Source organism: Ambystoma mexicanum, chromosome 8, assembly GCF_040938575.1.
Source record: "Ambystoma mexicanum isolate Mex_15411 chromosome 8, UKY_AmexF1_1, whole genome shotgun sequence".
Classification (NCBI taxonomy): domain Eukaryota; kingdom Metazoa; phylum Chordata; class Amphibia; order Caudata; family Ambystomatidae; genus Ambystoma; species Ambystoma mexicanum.
The window spans coordinates 1,244,257,301-1,244,280,451 of NC_090929.1; the positions used below are offsets into that span (position 1 = coordinate 1,244,257,301).

General features: G+C 43.9%; 1 protein-coding gene across 1 annotated transcript in view; it reads left to right on the forward strand.

Moving 5' to 3' along the window:
• The window catches only part of MYOF (myoferlin), a 1,388,224-nt gene that overhangs the window by 524,359 nt on the left and 840,714 nt on the right, over window positions 1–23,151 (forward strand). The window contains exons 13-15 of the mRNA XM_069611360.1: window positions 21,848–21,951; window positions 22,295–22,363; window positions 22,474–22,517. Of these exons, the coding sequence (XP_069467461.1) occupies window positions 21,848–21,951; window positions 22,295–22,363; window positions 22,474–22,517 (217 nt within the window). The remainder of the gene's footprint in view (window positions 1–21,847; window positions 21,952–22,294; window positions 22,364–22,473; window positions 22,518–23,151) is intronic.

Here is a 23,151-nt window from a genome sequence, read left to right on the forward strand (position 1 = left end):
GGCACCTCTGGTGTCTCCCTCTTTAAAAAAAAAACTAAAAAAAAAAGGTACCTTTCTCAGCCAGGGGCTTCTGTAGTAGTGCCTCCACTCAGTGGCACAACACACCCCTACACAGTGGAATTAGAAAAAGGACTCCATGTCTGAATAAACTCCTTTTCAGTTTTCCATAGCAGCCCTGCTTTTTCTTTCAACGTGGGGAAACATGTTGGGGGGCGGGGGTGTGGGGAAAGAAAGCACCCTTGTGGACTTTCCAGGTTCTACAATCATTGATGGCTTTCAGGCCACTGATAAAAAGCTGCTAAAGACACTAGATACCTTGCTAGAGCTGTGAGAATGTCTGGTATAGCCTGCCCTGGTGGCCATTGAGGCTTTAGTAAAGGCGCAAAGAATTCTGCATGGAAAAGGATGGGGTACAGACATGATCACAACCTCCCTTATTGCAGACACTTGACATGTTCTGCAATTGGTCAGAGTGACCCGCCTTGCTGCTCCCCGGCTTATCACAGGAAGCATGCCTAGATAGTCCCCTCATTCTTACCTTCCACATAATATCACATTGGGCATGTGACTAGCACTCAACCTCCCCATAATCAAACCACAGAAAAGTGTCTGGCTTTGTGTCTGACACCATCTTTCATCCAATACGTAGTTTTGAATTGTGTACAGAATCCTCCCTATGAATCATCACTGGGTATCATGGGGGCACCATATCTTCTCCCCCACATCACCTTGATATGTTCTCCTCATTACTTGCATTCACTATCGGAGGTCCATGTGCTCTGCACTGTTCTTTGGTGTGAGTGTCCAGCTCTTCAATTGTCTTCTGGGTTCCCTTTATTAGATTGTTCGTTATTACTCATCCATCTCACTTCCTGAATCAGCTGCCGTTCCTGGAAACACTCTTGCCGGTTGCTAGTGGTGACCATAGTGCCTGTCTGATCAGCTACTGTCCATGGGCGCACTTCATATTGCAGACACATTTTGTGAGATGGGTGTGTATTTTGTAGCAATACATTGCCACCCACCCCCAGGTAACAGCTTTCCAGTAGACACTTCTGATGTGAGACTGGTCTTTCTGAACTTTGTCACTGTGTATGCTTGCCAGCCATCTAGAGTGGTAATCTGTGTGCGCTGTCTTGACCGGTTGACGCCAATCCACCTTAGCAGGCATGACATCAGTGGATGAGTGCAGTGTTCGATAAGGCATGACAAATTCTCTGAGGGACTTCTTCACTTGCTGCGGTTCATAGGGAATTCTGAAGGCTTTAAATTCTCCTGAATCTTTCTGCCTCACCGTTTGCTCGCAGCCACCACAGTGTGATGCATTGGTGACAAACTCCATATTCTTTCAGGAATTGCTTGAACCTATCTGATTTTTAATGTGTCCAGTATGCAATGAGCTACAAAGGTTTTCTTCAAAATGAGATTGACGGAGAGAGCTGCTCTGGTATGCATGAATTCAAAATTTGGATAGCGTGAAGTCATCTGTCAACTAGTAATTGCTGGTCGGTCATTATGGTGTCAGTCTATTCCAATATCTTGCCATAGTGTTGCTGTGGCCCGCTGCCGATTGTTTGCTGCTGTTGTTTGCACCACAAACATGCTTGTATTAGTGCATCCACCTCCTTTTCTAACCCAGAACCATTTGCCTCAATCAGGATTTCATTTTTTACGACACCCTGGTGCCCGAAACTGGCTAGTCTTCTCACCGTGTTTATGAGCGACTATAGAATTACTTACCTGAACCCACATGGTACAATGCAATTATTTGTTGTCGTACACTCTGACCGCCCCTTCCATAGACTCATCACTTTTGGGCTTCTGTGTGGTTTGTGGCCCCCCCTAGAAATCTTATCTGCCTGGCTTGAGGTATTTGGGGGTTTCTTGCAGGTACCCATCATTGAGCGTTGCATCAACAATGTCTTTCAGTCTCAACTCATCAGACAATTCCTTCCCAAGGCGTTATTGGATATGTTATACTGCCCAATCTCTTTCATACCTTGAGACTTCTGAAAGGTGTTTGGGTGCCTTGACTAATGTCTGGCTTGTTGACGCCCTGCCTGAATACCATCGAATTGCCAGACTTATGTAACTGTAATAACCACATCTGAATATGCACAGGAGTATGGAGAGTTTTCCCTTTCATTATTGGCAACGGGAGTTTGTGGTCAGTGATCACCAGAGCTTACCTAAACACATACGTGAAAATAGTTGCTTCTCTAGGAAATGGGCAGGGCTCCCTGTTCCATTTGACAGAATCGCCACTCTGCAGGGTTCAATACCCTGCCTGTAAAGGCAATGAAAATATGGTCTAATCTTTAATTCACCTGGATGATTAGCGGTACAACGTCCTTTCATCGCGTGATGTTTTTTTGAAAAAAACGATCGAATTTATTAGGGGGAGTTAGTAAATTATATATTTTGGGTGTGGGTGTTTGGGAATAAATCCGAATTAAAGAAAATGGGGGGATTTGAGGGGAACCCCCCCTTAAAAAGAATTTAAAAAAAAAATGTAATGTGTTTATTGTTTAAAAAAAATTTCGGTTAAAAAACCCTGCGAAAAAACAACCCGCAATGAAATTACATGGGATATGATTATCACACCATGGCCAACTGTGCTGGCATCAACAACTACAGATTGCAGAGTCCGGTTAAAAAACATCAGTGTGTCTGTGATTTAGGCTAGTTTCAATCTGTACAATTTTAACTGGTCCTTGTTCGACTTTTGCTATACCATGTTCTTGCGAGTGAGGTGTCTTAGCGGCTCAAACATGGTTTCCAGGTCTGGAAGGAACCGACGACAACAAAAATTCATAATGCTGTGGAAACTTCTCACTGTCGAAGGGTGGAGTAGCCATGTGTGTTTCTTGGATCAGCAGACAGACTGTGACTCTTGAGAATATACCCAAAACACTCTATTTGAAGGTGTCCTTTGAGTGTTAGGCCCTGGTCTTGCAGGTTAAAGACTGCATCCAATCTTTCAAAAAATGTTGTGTGCATTGGAGGCATATATTAAAATGTCATCACTAATATAATCACTCCAGGTAGTCCACTTAGCACCATGCTTACCCCATATTGTTTGCTGAAACACTTCAGCAGCAGATGGGATCTCGGAACTATGGTGCCTGCATCAAAAGACGGTATGTGAAGAGAATGTCCTCCTATAGCGTGACTCTCTGTGCGGGAAATCCAGATATCCAGCCATTAAGTCAATTGTTAAGATTGTCACTCTTTGTCGATCAGTAATCTGAATATTGATTGTGGGCATGAGGTGTCTCTCCCTCATAATGGCACCAAACTCATGTTAACGCATAACCTTGCAGCATTTGGTTGTTTTGATGTCATGACTACAAATGGAGATACCGTTTGTGCTGGTCCACATACTCTTTCAATGATGTAGTAACCTTCCAGCTTGGCTAATTCTGCATCTACATTTTACCTAGGATTGCGATGTACATGTCTTTGAATTCTACTGGTTGGATTGAGTGATCCACACATAGCCGTATCGCCTGACAACAAAGACCGCCTATTCCTTGAAATAGGTTTGACTATGGGTTGATGACCGCTTTGTAGATTGCAAGGGTGCAGAAGTAAGACTCTGACATAGAGGTGTTTGCTATAAACTTTTATACAAGGGTAAAAAGGAAAAGAAAACCCCATCTCACCTTAACTATGAGAGGGGGGTTCCCTGCCTCATCTGAAATAACTAGTGTCAGAATGTCTGCTCCTTACACACTAAGCTAACTTAATCACAAAGAGATGTTTTCTTGGTCCAGAGGAATAACTCCCTTCCCCTCGACAAAAGGCAGTTCTTATCTTGGTAAGGTTTTACCAATGCAATTTCAGCCACTCCTTAGCTGTTGGGGAAGTGTATCGCATTCCCCACCTTCCTCAGACTTGCAAGTTAATTCCTTGGGGTCCCAGACCCCGGCTGGCAGCCTTGGCTTCCTCTCACGGTACTGCGCTGAAGAACAGCCTGGACACTTCCCAAGCTGTAGTGGGTACCTGACTCTGGTGTCTAGATCTGGTTCCCTCTCGCCAAGTACAGTGACAGAGTTGCCTGTATGCACTTTACATCCTGTAGTGGGTCATACAGACTTGTTTTACTAACCTGCCAAGTACTGTTGACTTTCTAATACCTTCCAATTCTCTTTATTTGGGTAATGCAATTCCGGCTTTAGTGATTCCTTCTATGGACTTGGTTTACTCTCCTGTCAAGCCCTAGTACAAATCCATGTACATCCTTGCTTTCCTCCCAATGCCTTAGGGTCCCAGACCCTCCGTTCCCAGCTTTGTAACCACCTCCTGGAGCTTCCAGAGCCTTTTTGGCTACCTGCATACTATGTGGTATGGCTTACCGGAGCGCTGGCTCCCTTGAGGCAGCTGGGTTCGTTTGCGGCACTCCGGTAACTTTCCTTAGCTTCCCTTTCTCGGCAGCTGCTCTGAAGTAGTCTTCCTGTTGGGGGTAGCGTACTTCCGCCGTCCCCGCATCTCTGGGATGTCTGAAGTCTTGGTCCACTTGCGAGCCGCCCGGTCCTAACCTCCTGGATGGCTCCGGATTCTCTTCTTCCTCTCACAATCCCGGTCAGCATCTGTCTGCACGCTGGGCTTTTACTGGATCTCGCAGTTCCTCCAGGGAGGTCTTGACTTTGGTTGATCCAGTGAGGGAGTCTGAAGCTTCCCTCAGTTCTCTGCACTCTACCAGTGTTCAAGGGTTCCCCCCTCTCTAGAAGGAATACTGGTCCACAGCCCCTTCTATTACAGCACAGCATTCCTGCTCCTTGCTACTCTCGGCAGGGCTTGATGACTTGTCAAGTCCTCCTTTGATTTTTATCTTGTTTCTTCCAATCACTGTTCATGAACTACTAGACTGGTGAAAGTGGTTCCAATTGTTACTCAGTATTGCTCTGCATTCCCTCCTCGTCTCAGTAGTGAGTGTTGATGTGATAACTCACTAAGATGCCTCGTCGTCCCAGTACTCTATTTGGACTGCTTTAGAAAAGTACATAGGGTAGGTTTAAAGTGGAATGACATGACAGAAAAGTGGGATAACTGTAAAGAGGTACCAGGGGTATGTGCTTGGTGGGGGTACCACATTCTCCGGATGTTGGTAACTCGTACCACAGGAGGCTTCTCCTCCCATTAGATCCACCTACTGAGTACCACCCACAGGGGGACTATCGGGTAGCCTCACCACACTTGCCACATGGGAAGGGGCTCCCCTTTCGCATGTTGTGACGAATACCAGGGTATCATCACTGCTTCTGAGGGAAAAATGTGCCAGATCTTTAACCTATGCTGTGCAACAACTGGGTAGGGTTTCTCGTGCTTCCCTGGTCACATACAACTTTGCTTTTACGCAGACCTGGTTGTGACTCCCTTCTGAGACGACTGCTGCATTCAGTGGCAGTGGGGTAGAGCCACTGTCTGTTTAGATATTCACCTTTGGCCTTGTGAGGTTGGGACAGGGCATCAAAGTGAGCTCTGGTCATAATGGTAGCCAATGTGCCAGAGTTGATGAGTGTGGGAATATCTGCTGACTGTACATGATCAAATGGCTTGCATTGCTTGCCTGTACTGGAAGACATGTTCAAGACAAGAAGTCATCCTTTTTTCATCACTTTCGTGTTGGGTGGAAGTTTGGCACAATGGTGGCAACCTTGGATGATTTGGTCAGGTGAATGACATCGCTGATGTTCCATGTATCTGTTGATTGGCCTTGCACACTCTTGCGAAGTAGTTTGGCTTCTGGCACCTTCCACAAATCTGGACTGAAGCTTGGCAGCTGACACCACAGTAGCTGCACAATTCTGGTTTGTCCGTCCCTGCCTGTTGTAAGCAGCAGCCCTGACCTTCTCGACCTGTGGGCCCACCACTGTTGGTGGATGGGAGTTAGTGCATGTATTGCCTTTGCCCAGTCTATTCTGAGTGTAGTGTATGGTCAATTCTAACATCGGGCAGCTTGTGGGAGTGCCCTAGCTGCAAATTGTGCTGGGAAGAGATCCCCTTGTACCCTTAGGATATGGTGTCTTAGCCTTGCACAGTGGCAATTTCGAATGAGGGAGAGCCCACATTTAATCTTCCTCATCCGGCAAAGTGGATGTTGAGCTAAAAATCTGACACCAGTGGAACATCAAATGATTCATGCATGTCTGTGCAAGCTTGTCTCAATTGAAATAGTTTGTAATTTGAGTTCACAAGGGGAGTGCAATAATCTGGCAGCACTTTTTTGGTTGCGTCATAGGATAGATGCACCAGTTGTAGTGTCTTTAGGACTTTTTTTTATTTTTTTTTATTGTGTTTGATTCATTAAGAACCTTTACAATATTACAAAATTTTAAAAATTCATCTTTGTTAAAACATTTCATTTCATTCCACAATAATCACAATTATACAGCATTCATCACTAAAATTCAATTCCGAATAAGACATTCTTATACACCCATTGGGGTGTCAATCCAGTTTATTTAACCTGGTAATCTTTTGCATTACAACTTCAAGAAAATTAGTTAAACCAATTAGAAGATTAATGCTATTCCCCCACATACACTTGGACCAAAAAAGGAGGCTTGAACATTCCATCCCATATTTCCAATATCTTCCCAAATGGACCGTTCTGATATCAAAATAACAAAATAAACACAATTCTGCACTAAATGTTTGAGGGACTCCACAGATCCGTCATCCTTACAGAATCTACATTCAAAGCTCATGTTCCCAAACTTTTCTGAATTCCAACCCCATCTACCTATTCGATCCAATGTCGGGAACTGGTTTAATCGAAAGCGCATGCAAAGTTTTCTTGCAGCCTGACAAGGAAATTGTAAAAGGTATCTAGGCATATCTCCCATTTTTCTTCTAAACATAGCATATTCCTTAAATGCTCTATATCTTCCAATGCGATCAGATTGCAAACACCAGTTCAATCGCTGGAATTTTCGCTTATTACATGGTCGACACAAAATCAAGTCTTCCTTTGAAATATTCGACTCTTCCAAGATTGCCTCCATTTTCCTTACAAATTTACACAGAACAGGTATTGTTTCCAAATTAATCATTTCATGTAAATCTACGTAGAGTGAGTTTCTAGTGGGACTCAGCATTTTTCTGTAGTTGTTAAGCAACCTCCAATTTCTTTTCACAGAGATCGGCAAGAGATCAAGCTCATGTCTGATTATATCGTTCGGTATGGTTTTTGCTATACATAACACCCTTTTCCACAATACGCCCTGAAGCCTGTCCAATATGTCATCAATTTCAACAGTGCATAAATCAAGAATATACAAAGTAATTGGCTCAATTTTTAACAGGTAGAATTGTCTAATCAGTATTATAGACAACTTACAATATTTTCTGTAAAGAATACACATCTGAGCAGTGAGGTTTCATTTTTTCCTTAAGCAGTAACTCCCACCATCTTTTGGAGTTCTGATCGGTCAGGGTGTATCCGAGGTATCGTATGTCATTCACCACCTCGAGTTCTATAGACCCAATTGACCAAGAGAATTTCCTGATTCTTTTATTTCCATCATTGAATATTAAAATTTTGGATTTGGTTTGATTTATTTTTAGATTATGCTCTTCAGCAAACAGGAATAATACATCCAACTTATTCTGTAACCCAAAGGGCGTTCTATCGAGAATCAATAAATCCTCCGCGAAATAGATACAATTCAGTTTTAAGTCACCCAGGCAGACAGGATAATTTATTCCATCCTCCCAAATAATGTCCATATAAGAGAGGTATAGATTAAACAATACCGCTGCTAGACAACATCCTTGTTTTAATCCAATTTCCGTAGAAATTGCCTGTGTTAAGTTTCCGGTCTTATCCACCCGTACCTTATAGTTCGTCTTTGAGTACAACATGGCTATCAAAGCCACTAAATGTACCGGGATCCCCAGATATTTCATGATCTCCCATAGTTTAGATCTAATTACTGTATCGAATGCGGAATTCAAGTCAAGTGCAGCCATATATACCTTCCCTCTACCCCCTTGCTAGTTTGACATTGCACATATGCAAGTATGGTCGCATTAAGAGTGCACCCCATATCTTTGCGAAACCCAATTTGGAATTTAGATAATGCATCATTGCGGTACAACAAATTCTGTAATTCTTTTAGGATTAATTGGGCGAAGATTTTATATGAAGTATCCGTAAGCGCAATTGGTCTAAAATTCTGCGGATCAGTTGTGGGACCTTTCTTATAAATCGGCACAATGATGGCCGAATACCATGAGCTAGGAATTTTTTTTGTACTAAATATCCTTTTGAATTTTGATTTAAAGATTTCAGCCCAGAACATTGGGTCCAGCTTTACCACACATGCCGGGATCCCATCCGGACATCATGCCTTCAGTTTAGTTATAACATTGGTTATATCCTCTATCGACCACGGACATAACTCCATAATGTGTTCCGAAAAATCAACATTTTGTTCACTGATAAATCTGTTTGGCAATTCAAATTTTTTAGTCAGATATTGTACCCATGTTGATGGCAGAATCAAAGGCTCCAATGAGGGAGCTGGTACCGATATGGTTCTGATTAGAGACCAAGTATTCCTAATATCTTGAGACAAGATGGTATGCATCATATGTTCATTCTCTCTTATGGCAGTAGACTGCCTGATGTGTCTGATCTGATTCTTATAAAATAGTATTATCCGTTTCTTTTCTACTTGATAAGTAGCATAGCCAATATTCATTCTAATTAAATTCCTTATTTTTATGTTTTTTTCAAGCTTTAATTTATAAATTCTCAGATCAAACATATGCTTATGCTTCAGTGCATCAGGATATATCACGTTCTCCTGAGCAATATGTATCAACTGAGCCTTAATACAACTATTCAGGTCTACTTCTAGTCAATTATCGAATGGCTTAAAATTGAGACTAAAATATCTGTAGCGAGCATCCTCCTTGATCCTGTTGATTAGTCTTAAACAAATCTTCCTACTCCGTCTTATCGATGTGACAGGCCTATCAACCTCTATCAACCTTAAGGGTGGTTCAGAGTAAACACTCCAATTATGAATCTTCAGATTGATACATATAGCAGAGTGATCCCCATACCCAAGATCCAAAATTCGTGTGGGTTCACACTGCCTACGTAAGATGGAGGATATGAAAAAATGGTCTATGTAAGAATTGCGATCACCACGTTTCCATGAGATCGGGTCAAGACCACCCTCAGGCTCCACAAGTTGAAGATCCCATCCTAAAAGGTGTTCCACCCACTTCTGGCCATGTTTCCATGAAGCCGGAGCTCTATTTTTTCCTTTTCTCTTACGCATACTCTGATTCTCATAGCACGAGGAATTGAAGTCCCCACCCATTATAATCCCTGCACGACCTATGCGCACAAACACATCTTCTAAAATTCAATAATAGTATCCACAATCTTATCCCATGTTATTCGAACTTTGTTCCAATATATGCAAATGATCACCAGCACCAAGTCCTGGGTTTTGTCTGGATTCATTTGAATTGCTACAATACTTTCATCTTTGTATAACAAAGAGACATCAAATTTACATCTGTTATTAACGAGTATGGCTATTCCACCCGAGGGCCTACCCTTTGGGCCTCTTGTCGCATCCATAGAATAGCAGGTGTATCCAGCAACATTGAACATAGTCGTATGCATCGTCTCTTGCAGCAAAATAACTTCAGAACATTTCTTTAAGTCGAATTTACCATACCAAAGATAGAAATTCGATAATCCACAACAGTTCCATGAAGTGACCACGAAAGGACCATGCTACGCTGACACATCTTCATTTGTTTTTGTTGAAGGCCCATTTAACGCACCACCCACCGCTGAAATTCCATTTAGTGCTGCCACAAGCGCTAACAATTGTTTCACAGTATCTTCACTAAAGTTTAACTGTGCGGTGCTTTGTACCGGAATCTCTTTTATAACTTCAGTTGCAAGAGGAATTTCTAAATATTCCTCAGCATCTTTTGTGTTCAAAAATACATGCGGGGTAATGCCAAGTGCAATAAAATTTTCCCTCTGTTCCCACACCATTTTCATAATTATCATCGATTGGAACCCACATAACATGTGATGATTGTAATTGGTAGCAAGTCTTATCCAATCCATATCATCTGAACGTAGGGTTCTTAGAGGAGGGATGGCTTGGAACGTTTTCAGCATATAAGTTCTATTTAAATTTATTTTACCATTTTTCCGCACATCATTTTCCCAACCCATAATTAATGGCATTCGTGCCTCCAGTCTCTCTTCATCACAGTTTTTAGTCGAATCGGACCTCATTCGGCCTTCTACATTCATCGGTTTGTTTTCCCTCTGCTCTTCTTTATCAGCTATTTCAGCTTTGGAGATACCTTCCCCCTCTAGGGGTTTAGGCTTGAGTTTGTACTTGTTCTCTAATCCAATTGTTACTTCTTCCAAGATCACCTCGTCTACATCCGCACCATCACCAATGTTCACCCCTCCCATGTTTTCTTTATCATCCAATTCATTACTCTCTACATCTGTTGAACAGCGTGTGAAGTCTTGAACCACTTTTTTTCCTTTCTTCTCTGTTTTTTTATTCTTTACTGGGTAAAACTGTGACAAGGCAGTTTGTCCTTCTAATGCTTTCTTACCAACTGGGGCATCACACCCCTTTTTTTGTGAAAGCAGATAAGGTTCATTACTAATACCCTCCACAGTCCTATCCTGCATCATCTGTAGATGTTTTTTTTAATGCATTTTTTATAAATTTCAGGTACCTCTCTTTGATCCTCAACTTTGATATTCAAATGGGCCTTGGATTCTTCATCTAATTGATGAAGATCAATGCCAGTCTCCTCCTCTTGATTCTGCAATATTTTTTCCCTTGAGTCTACAAAAAGCTCACCTAATTGAGTCTTTGTTTGTTTCTTTTTTTTTTTAGTATTTCTGGACTTATTGGTCCTCGCCTCCCTCTTCTGTGCTCGGGCCATAATTCTTTTTTCCCTCCTCGTCAGTACCACAACTTTCTTCTCATATTCACAGTCTGAACCCGGATTCCACATATCCACTTCCCTTTTTTCTAAATCATTATCAGTTAGGTCAATTAAGTCCAGAAGTGCTGATGGACTATCCAATCCCCCTTTCTCCGGTATCACACCCATCTGCAGTTAACATAAATCTGCAGTCTCATGTGAACTCCCAACCACAAAGGATTGTTTTACTTCAATTATATCAGCTTGTATCTGTTGCATTACACTTGTCAAAACTTCCAGGGAATCCATGACTGATTTATTTGATATTACTTCCGGTTTCTGCGCATTCTCTTTGGGTATTGCAGCTAATTCAGCAAAGGCTCTATATGTTGCATTCACCATTCTTGCGTCTCCAGGGGTTTGAGTATAACTATCCTTAGAGTTTACTCCTTTTTTATTTTCCTTTGTCAGGGAAGCTATCACATCGCATGCAAATAACAGCCCCTCAAGTTTATTGATCTTACATAGCATGCCTGTCATAGTCGTTCTTAATTCTGCCATTTCAAAATGTGTTCTTTCATGGCCCTTATCCAGCAGGTCTAGGATCCTGGTTATTACTGGGAAATCTTCACCAAAACCTGGTACATCCCGGGCATGTAAATCCAGGATTTCATCCTGCACCGTTACCACACAAGTCCCTGACTTAGGCTGAGAGTCTACATTTTCTACAAATTGCTCAATTTGTTCTATAGGATTAGTGAATGAGTTACTGGTAGTCCAGGAGTGTGCTGTATCGATCGGTAAACTCTTTCTTTCAATACACCCTTCCTCATTATCCACCTCCTCTTTATTACCTCCAATCATCTCCTTTAACGGCGATTGGAACCTATACTTACTTTCCAATGGTGGATTGTGAATATGTACATCCTCCCTACCTCCCATTCTATTTGATACCGGAGTCGATGGCCCCAGGGAGAATCTCATTCTTCTACCCACGTCGGACCAAGGATAGAACAATCATTCATGTCTCCCAGCATATTTTTAGCTAAATTCCCGGTACCTAATTTTTTTCTCATCCATTCATCCATTTCTGAGCCTATCAGACACTGTTTACTCAGTACGGGAGAGACATTTATCTCTTTAACATTAAATTTAATCGGGGAAGATGCAAGCATGATAGAAGCTCTATCACTCCGCTGATGGTCATTGTGTGTGTCCAGTAATACATCATCACCTTTGTTAATACTCCTTACCATAGGAATATTAACTATACTCTGTTCACTACATTCAAGGTTAACTACCTCAGCTAAGATAGCACTGTGGTTCTGTAAATCCTCACATAACACCCCTTCGGTGGGTAATTCCATATTTGTGATCACCGAAGCATCCGTCCCTGTAATCTTCCGCCCACTTCTTAGACCATTCAGCATATTTAGACACAAGGGAATTTGAGACCTGATATGGGAAATAGCCTAAGATGATTTCTTCCCCCCTATAACAGGTAATTTCCACTAGGGCAACGTTTGAGGCTTAACCTCAGTCTATTAGGACAAAGGACTAAGCAATATTTACAACTAGCCACTCATAATTAACAGTCTATCATTTTCTCATTCAATAGCAATTACTATTTTCAGTACACTAGTACTTGAGGAGTACCTTCACGGTGCACACACGGGGGTAGCTGCACACCAGGATAATTGACTGAATTCGTGCTTAAGGAGAATATACTACCGAGCCCGCTCCACGCGAACAGCCAACAGTACTTGAAGGTACTTGGCAGGTGCGCGGCGCGGGTGGGCAGGGTTATGTACACTCTTCCTGTACGGCGTGCACGTCACGCGAATTAGGGGCGGGACTTCCTGATACGGGGAAGCCTAGGAAAAAGAAACAAGAAAATACAATACTAATGAGTAACTACACCTCCCACAATCAACACCTCCCACTGGCTGCCCTTCCCTAGTGGATAAGAGTCCGGGGGCTCAACCAGACAGTCACCTTTATCCTGTGCACATTAAAGGTCAGGCAGTCCTTGGTGCGACTGCAAAAGACGTCCTCCTGCTGTGAGGCAAACGTCTGTGACAGCAGCACTCCTCTTCCAGGAAAACGCGCAGACCAGGCCACAGCCAACAGTACTTGAAGGTATTTGGCAGGTGCGCGGTGCGGGTGCGCGGGTGGGCAGGGTTATGTACACTCTTCCTGTATGGCATGCACGTCACGCAAATTAGGGGCGGGACTTCCTGATACGGGGAAGCCGGCTGTTCTGGGGAGTGGGGGGCCGCTACTCGCTTCGCGTTCCAGGAACTGCAGATCCGCGGATCCTCGGGCCTCGTCTTTTCCTTGTTGGGGTCCTGGGTAGAGTCGGACTCCAGGCCCGCAGCAAATCCAGGCTTCAGAACTGGCAAACAAATATGTGCAGAAAGTCCCACTTGCATTAAAGAGAAACTTCACTTCATGAGATGGTCGCCATCCTTGCTGAAAACCGTAAATAACATCTCCAAATATTTAACCGAAAACTTTCTCCTGGGGTCAAGAGCTGTAGTGTATCCTATGATGTCAAATTCAGAAATTGGCACACTGTGGATAGAGTCGTGTACACAGCGTGCCCCTGACCAAGCCCCTCGATCCTGCTTTGATGTGGAGTTAAAACAAGCATGCAAATCCCTTCAATAGGACATACCATTGTATTCCTCTCCGGACATGGTGTTGATCAAGAGAGGAGTAACAGCAGTCTGTTGAAGCTTGCAAGAGTCTGGTGGCAAGAGCACCTCTGAGGTGGTCAGACAGTTAGCACTAGTACCCACTCCATACCAAACACCTGTGATACAATCAACGAAAAAACACAGATAAAACACCCCTGCTGTGGCAAGACATTCTCCAGGGCCATTTGTACACAAGAGGCCACTACAGAGTGTATTGCAGTGATCTGCGCACATCTAGTTTTCGGTAGGTATCACCCTTGCTGTGAAGGTGTTGCGTGGGCCTCATTGTGCAACCGGGTGGAGCATCAGGTATGGAACTGAAAACCAATGCACACCCTGTTGCAGACATGCAATGCCACAGGTAGCAGAACCATTAAAGTCTGGATCTGTTTTTCAGTTGGTCTGCATGGCACGCCTGGGAATGCCCCAGCTTTTTTCTAACAATAGTGGTATCCCTAGTTCTTACATTCCACATAATATGCTGTTCACTTTGGACACATAAGCACCCATATGGGTTTAGTAGTTGCCCTGGAGATGTACCTTCTATTTTCTTAAGTTCAGTGATCATTTTGCATCATCTTCAAATATGGTACATGTGATGGGACAGCCTGCCACAAAGAATCAAGCTGATGGAGAAGTTCCAAGGGGGTTTATTTAAAATAACAAGATAGGATGGATGTATTTTCTTGGTAAAACAAACTGGGCCTACCGGGGTGGGAAATTTGGCACTATTGCTGGCACCTCTCTCGCTGGTCTACCCCAGCCTTGTCCATGGCTCCATAATGGGGATGTTAGTAGCTCTGGGATCTGTAACCCCTACCTGTCTTTCACATCCTGGGCTTCACATCTTCCTCGCACTTGCATGATCTGAATGACGCTAGGCCTAGTAAGATCGTTTGTCTTGTCCTCCCCCTGTCTCCCCCCAACCCCTTGTTTTGTCATGTCTAGAAACACTTGTGTACAGATGCCTTATAAATGACTTAACATACATTGCATGTTTTCCCTAAATCGTTGGCTACCTGACTCCCGAGGGGTCTTCTAACTTTCCCACTCCTACCCCGCTTGGTAGTCTCAGGGAAGTAGGGATGGTGCCTTCTTCGCACCAGGGTCACGTGCATGTCTTTCACACCCACTCGTACTTGATCCTTCACTATATTGATCTCTAAAGCTGTTCTCCTCTGTGTCACTAGCCCTCCACTCTCTACTCTGCCTTTCCACCTCCACCCTTTGGTACTACTTCTTTTCCTACTCCTGTTCTTATTATCATACACACCTACAACAATCATTTCTTCCCTCCTTCCTCCCACTCGCTATTCATCTGGTTATTTCCTCTCTTTACACTTACCGATACTTACTCCTATTCTACCACTCCCCTTCATGCTTACTTCTCTTTCTCTTCTATTGTTCTCACTTTGCTACTAACACTATCCCTTTACTACCTTTACTTCCCCAAGACACTCTGGGATATGGTGCCCTGCTCACCCCTTCGCTTCCTTTACCTTCCAATACGACTATGGTCGGTCTATCTCTCTACTCACTAGTGCACATTACTGCCCTCAACTACCCACTACCACTCTACTGCCTATTTATCTTACTCGCTACTTCACTACACCCAACTACCACTACGCTACTTCTACTCTACCTCAACTACTCACACTCTGCGCTCACACGCACAAACACTCCACAGACCCTCTCCGTAACAATAGCCTCCGCACTCCAATTGCTCTCGCCTCCTCTGGTCTCTTGGACGTCCTCCACCGCCTCCTGTCCTCACCCAACTACCCCACACTCAGTGTTGCCAGGTCAGAAGGAGAAAATAAGCTGGATGCCCCTTCAAAACCAGCCCAAAACAAGCTGACTCCCATATGAATAAGCTGAAAAAACAAGCACACACCTAAAATGCCTTGGATAAGTCACAAAAGTCAGAATCACCACACTAAATTATAAACGTATAGAAAGGACGTAGACATAGTATGTTACAACAACAAAGAAAAGACTATTTAATCTTGATGTTTTTGGCACTCTCATCTCCTCTGTCGTTGCAGTTTGCCACTACTTTGGCATTTTATGGGCAATCAGTGTCTTAAATGTACTTCTTGTGATCTGTGCCTTCTTGGTCATTTTATTGTGAATTATTGTCTCAAGTTCAGTTCTGTTATCTTTGTCTCCTTTGGCAGTTGTTTGGCACATCAAATCTCCAGTCTGTCAGTCATCTGGCCCGTCACCTCTTTAGTCCGCTGCTCATATGGTCTGTCATCTCTCTGTTCCCTGCTCATCTGGTCATCTGGCCCGTCACCTCTTTGGTCCGCTGCTCATCTAGTCATCTGGCCCCTAACCTCTCTGGTCCGCTGCTGATCTAGTAAATATGTCAGGGAAAGTGAAACGGACCATCTGCTTCCTCCTCCATGTTGTTTTCCTCTCCAGTTCTGTAGATATGCTGAGTAAAACGCTTCTGCATTTCTGTGCTTGGCTCAAAGTTCAAACAGCAAATTGCAAGTCTTCGCAGCCCAAAACGAATGTTCAGAATGCTGCTCAGATTTTGCTGCCTCATTCGGTTTCGTGGTTTAGACTTCACAATGTTAATCTGTGAGAACACTCTTTCAACGCCTGCATTACTTAACGGCATTGCTAGTAATGACAGGGCAAACTAGGACAGTTCTTTGAAGCACAGCTCTCCACTGGCATCTGTGAAATTGAAAACTTCCACCCAGAACTCAGTTTCCTGCTTGTCTTCTTTTATTTTCCAGTCCTGGAAAGAAACAGCTTGATACTGGTTGTCCAACAACCCCAAATCCTCTCTGAACAGCTTCTGCATGGATATATCCAGTATCACAGATGGTGAGAATGCTGCCATGGACTTAGACACAGCCACATTTCCGGGGAGTCTTTGCTTCACCTGTTTTGCAGCATCAAAAAGAAAGTCTCTGCATTTTCCTTTCACACAGCTCCTGCTCTTTGGAAATTACAATTTCTGCAAGTGCAATGTTGAACAGTGTTCCAAATGAAATTGCAGATGTTGGCAAGTGATTACGGCTGTCTCCCAAATCAATATCAATCAAGCCTGCATCAGATGGAGGGATACATTTGGGGATAAGAATTGCATTACCGCAAACCAGTTGAAAGAGTTTGTTTAACCGTACAAAAACACTTGGAGTATTGGTGTTAGAAAGGTCACCTATAATTTGTTCACCGGATCACAGTCCATTTGATACAGAACTTCGCATAATAGCACCATTCTTCGTCCTTGCTCAACTGAAAATGTTTCAGTGTATCCCACTGCTCTAAAAAATGCACACAGGAGTCGTAGATGGAAAGCCAGTGGGTGGCTGACGGCAGCACAAGCTTCAACAGCTCCTCCCCATTGTTAATGAGAGCATAGATCTTTGCAAAATTCCTTTTGCTGCTGTGCGAAGAACCAGTTGTAGGTACTACCCACAAGAAACTCAAAGTTGCATGGTAGCATTTCAACTGCTTTGCTTGCACACAGCTGAATAGAATGACACACACACTTTGAGGATGAGGTGCTCATTCTGTTGTTGAAGTCTTGTGTAGACTGAGTTGTGCCTCCCAACCTGTCATGATGCCTACCCCCGGGCAGCTGGACCAAGCCCATTCGCCCCGGAAGCAGGCATCCGGACATCTGTTTAAACCTCAGAAGCCCCGGCTAGGGGCTATCTGGGTTTAGTCCTTGCGCCTTAGGCGCCAGGCTCATTGTAGAAATCAGTCCTGGCGCCTATCACTTACCTCAGGCAGACTATGCTGCACATGCATCCAGGCCAACGTGAGACCTGGAGGGACTATTTTTCCACAAGGACTACTTTTCACTCAGGTGTGGTTCTAGGGACTTCTTACCTGGGACTACTTTCAAAGCTATTTAACAGCGTAACGCTCACCGTGTCAGCAAACTTGCATCCAGCCTTCAGCCACGCCCGCCTCGAACACGGAGCCCCTAGGAGAGAAAGGAAAATAGAAGAGGAGGTTAGATTACAGACTTTAATCTGATTCCTCACCTGATTTCGGATCCTGCATCACTCCGAGCCTGAAGGGACATTCTTCGGGCACGCGTCACATCCCAGCTACAGCGCCGCTCCATTTTCACCAGCCCACATCATCTCTGACTCGGCGCTGCCTCCGTCACTTTTTCGGTGATTTTCTACACCTGGGGAAAAGACAAGAAAAAGCAAGGTGAGCCTAAAGAGACTAAAAAGACAATCACTTATATTACAAGACTTACCTGATTATCACCGGAGGCTTTATCCTTCAATACGCCGCATCTAGGAAAAAAGGAAAAGACAGTGAGCAATTCTCACGCACCTTTACAGGACAGTTTGGGTAATACAGACTCTTACCTGAACGCCGCCAGCAACCTCCAGACAGAATTTGCCGCCGCAAATCAACCGGGGAGTGCAAGAGTGAACTTTGGACATTTTGAACTCTTTAAAAACTTGGCAAACTCAGGACTCAATAATCGTCCAGAACTCCAACACCTAAAACCAGTGAAGTAACTGGTATCTACGCTCCCCTGCATGCCACGCAGGATGGAGAGCTCACCAATCAAAAATATAAGGTGAGAACACTGACTAGGAATATCGGAGGTGGCAAGTGGGGAGAATGGGAGGGGGGTCTGCATTCCCACCCACTGGGCTAAATACCTTTCTCCATCTACAGGAGAATATTTCTACGAGTCAAGCTTACAAGACTGAGGGGGTCCGTCCAGACGGTCATCTTTGCCCTACGCTTCATGCTGGTGGAGGCCGCAGCTGTCCGGGTTCGATCTACGCCCCTGTGGGAACCAGGCGAGCGTAACACAACCATGACACTTCAACCATCTGTTCCAATCCCCAGGCAGTTGCTGAACATCAGACCAATGTTTCCAAGAAACTGCAGAAGCGAGTCGACTGAAGTACTGTACAACCACACACAGCTGCTTCAATTTTGTTATCTCAGTGATCTCATCAATCACCAGAGAGTATGACGTGTTACCAATGTCCTTTAGGAGTTCCTCAAATATGCATGGTGAAATTACTTTGTTTATTAAGGCCCTACACTTTGTACGGTGCAGCTTGATGTCCTTTTTGCATGAGCTTGCGACCAGCTCCCCCAAATTATCTACTGAGCTGATTGCAGTGTGACATGCAACAAAGCAACCCATTTGAAGCTCTGCCTTGAGCAGGGACGCGTCACATAGTTTGGGGGTAGCAGAGATGCCAATGTTAGTGAGTCCGGCTGTAGAAAAAGGCATGCATTGTTAGACAGTCCAGCCATTCTAATTGAAAAACATGTGTTCAAAAGGAGTGCAGCCAAGACAATACACAGGCAAAATGTACTGATACCTTTCCTTCACACCACCCAACCTCTAACAAACCGAGGCACAGGGAGATATTGTACACGAGAAAATATCCATGCATTCGCTACTGTCTGTTTTATATAGCTCCTCACACCTGCAGGCCTCAGGACGCTGACAAAAACAACAAAAAGCAGAAAGGTCTAATGCAGGATACACACAGGAGATCACCCAGCCCCTCCATCCCACCCACTCCATCCCCCTCACATAAAGCACACAGAAAAAACACATAACATTTGGGGCACTTGCTCTCTTACCTTGCAGTGAGAAGGCTGTGATGTGGGAGAGGCAGCCGAGCTTTCAAGGAGGAACGCTGGTTTGTCTGGGAGAAAGCAGCCCAAATAGTTAGCATCATGTGAAATATGCAGTGATATGGTGCAGAGAAAAACATGCATGTCATCACTACTGTCTGCTCGAAACTGAAGTAATAGAATGGGTTTTCCTCTGCTTTTCTCTACCTACACATTGGGCAAGAAAAGAAAATGCTGTAACAGGGCATTCAGACGTGTGTGAAATTAATGCTGTCTAAATCACTTAACGGATCTCTAAAAGTATGTAGCATGGGTGGTTTGTTTGATCAGTTACTTCAGCATGCGGATAGTAGTTTTGATCAGTCTTACTGAAATAATATTCTTTAAACTGCAGCACATTTTATTAGTCCCCCCCTCCCACAGCACTATTCAAAAGGTCCGTCACACAAGGAATGAATTGCCATTTGCAACGGTGGCCCACTTTTTCATTGGTGCCCAAGACAATTTTATGCCCCAGTCCCACTTAGGCTGCAGGCAATGAGTACTTGGCACACCAAAAGACCATGAATATGGCATAGGATGCAGTATATACAACCAACAAAGAACACAAGGTGCTGAAGGGGATTTGGAGGCAACCTAAGCCTAAAGGGCAATGACACGGAGACACCTGACTCCAATTAACAATCACTTTAACATTCTTTGAATGGGAATCCAGTGTATGCTTTGATACAGTAAAATCTGATACAGGTATCCGACAAACATTGGATAAATAAATTATCCAGGTCCATGTACCTGACAAACATTGCATAAATAAACCAGATCATGGCTTAAAGAATATTTACTAGGCAACACTGGTCAAAACTATTATCCCTGTAATGAAGTAACTCATCACCAGTGCCATGGAAGTGGTTTAAAGTGGAATTGGTATATAGTTTGGAAAAGAAGCACCATGAAGGAAATAGCACAGTTTTAAACTATTATTTTGGACATTTCCTGGGCTTACAGGGACGCACTGTGGGCCCAATCTGATGTCCCTTTGGGCCCACGGTGCATCACTGCAAGGCCAAGACCCTTCAGGGGCCCACGGTGCGTCCCTGCAAGGCCAAAACTCTTCAGTTATCCCCCCAATCTTCGAAGAAGAAATAAATACATAAAGAAAGACAGGGGCATACAGTTGAACGTGAAATAATTACTGGCGCATTGGACGAAAGTGAATCAACAACAAGGAGCTGTGAAAAAGGGAAATAAAAAAAGAGGGTATATCACTTTTTAAATATAGGGCATAGTATCATATTTCTCACGCTTCGATGCGCAGTTATAATTGATGGTATTAAGCAGCCACTGTAATGGTACTCAGTTTATCGACTTTCGTAAGGGGAAGGAGGGCTTCGGTGGCCTGTACGGAATTTGAACCTCTGCTTAACTCTGTGCACTTTCTGACTTCTATAGAGAGTGATTGAGAGAGAAGAGCAAGAGAGAGACAGGAAAGGGTGTGTGTGAGAGGGGGGGGGAGAGCAAGAGGACGGGGAGAGAAAGCGAGTGTTACAAAGCTGACCAACAAACCGTTTAGTCCTTTATGACTTACCTCAGATACTGACTGGGGTGGGCGGGGTCAGGCTGCAGGATGGATCCTCTGGGCACTGATGGTCAGTGGCCAAACAAAGATGAAGCTGGATCACTCGAGATGGCAGGCAAAACGCACGTGGCAACGTGCCGGCTGCTGTCAGTGCTCTGCTGACATTGGGACGTTTTTAAGCACCTTTTATGCTGTATGCTTGTTTAAGTCAAGATGACACTTGCACACCTGCTGAGAAGCAAAGCTGCCTACAATGCATGCCCACACCCCACTGCACCTCCGCTCCCAAACAGAGATACCATCAGTTACACAATGGCCAAGATTCCAATTTAGACAAGTCTGTTACCCAAATTCAGAACAATTCACATAGCTCTCAACCATTTGTGTTTCAAAGGCGGGTGAAATCACCCAAATTTTGTTTTTGGCGGGTGAGACGCCCATTGGAATGAATGGGCTTGCAGGAGGCTTGGCGGGTGAGTCAGCCCTTTACAAGGCGGGTGACACCCGCCAAAAGCGTGTGAGTTGAGAGCTATGAATTCATCTTTCATTTGTTTTGTTTCTAGGACACATAGTATAATCATATGCTAGTTCAACTTGAGAATTACGTACGTGTACTAATTTCCTTTCACTTACTTGTGTCTTGCAGTGCACAGGCAAAAAAAAACCCAGTATCTTTTATTTTCCTCCTTTATTTCCGTGAAGCCCAACACAATGCCTTTGCACACAGTATAATCGTCTTCCTCATTAGTTCCACAAGTATCCGTCTTTCTCAATTTTACAACTTTGGGAGGTGTGCATCTGAATATGCAAGTGTGTCCATTTGTGTGGTTGTACTACACCATGGTGCGCATGCGTCGTCCTAACGCTACGACAGGGCCCGTTTGACTTAATTCCTAAACAAGTGATATGTGTTCGTTCATGTTCCTCTGAGCAGGTCATAAGATGCAGTTCACAGTTCGGCGAACATTTCCAGTATAATGAGTTTAAAAGAATGTGCAATAGTTGACCATTAACTTAATTCTCTCACTCTTTACAGTGGATGACGCATTTTCACAAACGGTGAAGGAAATATTTGGCGGCGATTCTGACAAGAAAAATCTGGTGGACCCTTTTGTTGAAGTATGCTTTGCTGGCAAAAAGGTAATGGTGCCGTACGTCTTCTGTAAACAAGAAAGCAGCTGGGCATTTCATTCCTGGTTCTCCTTCCTTCTACTGTGTTAAGGAAAATACAAGCGAGTAATGAAGGAGGCTTGGAGAAGGCAAGAGGAAGCCTGTGCCTGCACCGTCTGTCAAGCAGTGCGTGTGCACCCTTCGCTGGCTGCAAGCCCAAGGCTCTGGGGTTCAAGTGGGCGGGCTGCAGGGTGCTGGTACTTGGCGGGCCCGGCTGCCAAGGTTGTGTTTTCTTTGGCTTCTGCCCTGGGTTTCTGAGACTTTTTAAAAAAAAAACTTGAATGGCGCTTGTTTCTTTTCGGTTTCTTTGCAGGTTTGCACGAACAGAATTGACAGAAATGCAAACCCCGAATGGAACCAAGCTGTTAATCTGCAGATCAAGGTGAGGGGTGTTTCCCCCATTTCATTTGCATGCTCGTGCAATCGGCCTCAATGCATCACGCTGAAATATTAAGTGCTTGCCTTCTAATTGCTGTTGCATTTCCCTTCTAGTTTCCCTCAATGTGTGAGCAAATCAGGTTAACTGTTTTCGACTGGTAAGCAAATCCTTTTCGTTATTAAGATGTTAAATAATTCCTTTTAGCTCAGCGTCTCTAGTAGATTTTACAGATGTTTTGTTTTCTTGACAGAGCCACGTGATCATCTGGACTACGATTTTTGCTTTAGTTTTCGTTTCCATTTTCCACAAATATGCCACGGTTTTAATGTTAAATTAAACCTTGAACTCTGTGGTAGCCTAACAATTTCCTTCTGTGTAAAGTTTGCTTCTGACACACTGCTCTCCCTCCTAGTGGCCGCTTAATGGCACCTTTTCTTGTAATTTTGTAGACAAGTGACTGAGGTAAATGTGCATCTTCAGAAACAAGCCATCGCTCCCAGAGGTACGCTTAATGTAGAACATGGGTGTGTAGCTTCAGCTGTCCAAAGTTTTGCACTACAACTCCCATAAGTCATAAGCAGCATAGTCCATGGTGAAGGATTATGAGTTGTAGTCCAAAACATGAGCAGAGCAACAGGTTGCAGAAACCTGATTTAGAACACCCCATGGTCACTAGAGAACACGACGGATCAATGAGCCTGTGAGAAAATAGATTTAGGGTCCCTCTAATCCCAGTGGACACATTGCATGAGCTAATTTTCAAACCCAATTTGTGATGCAGTCACTAATGA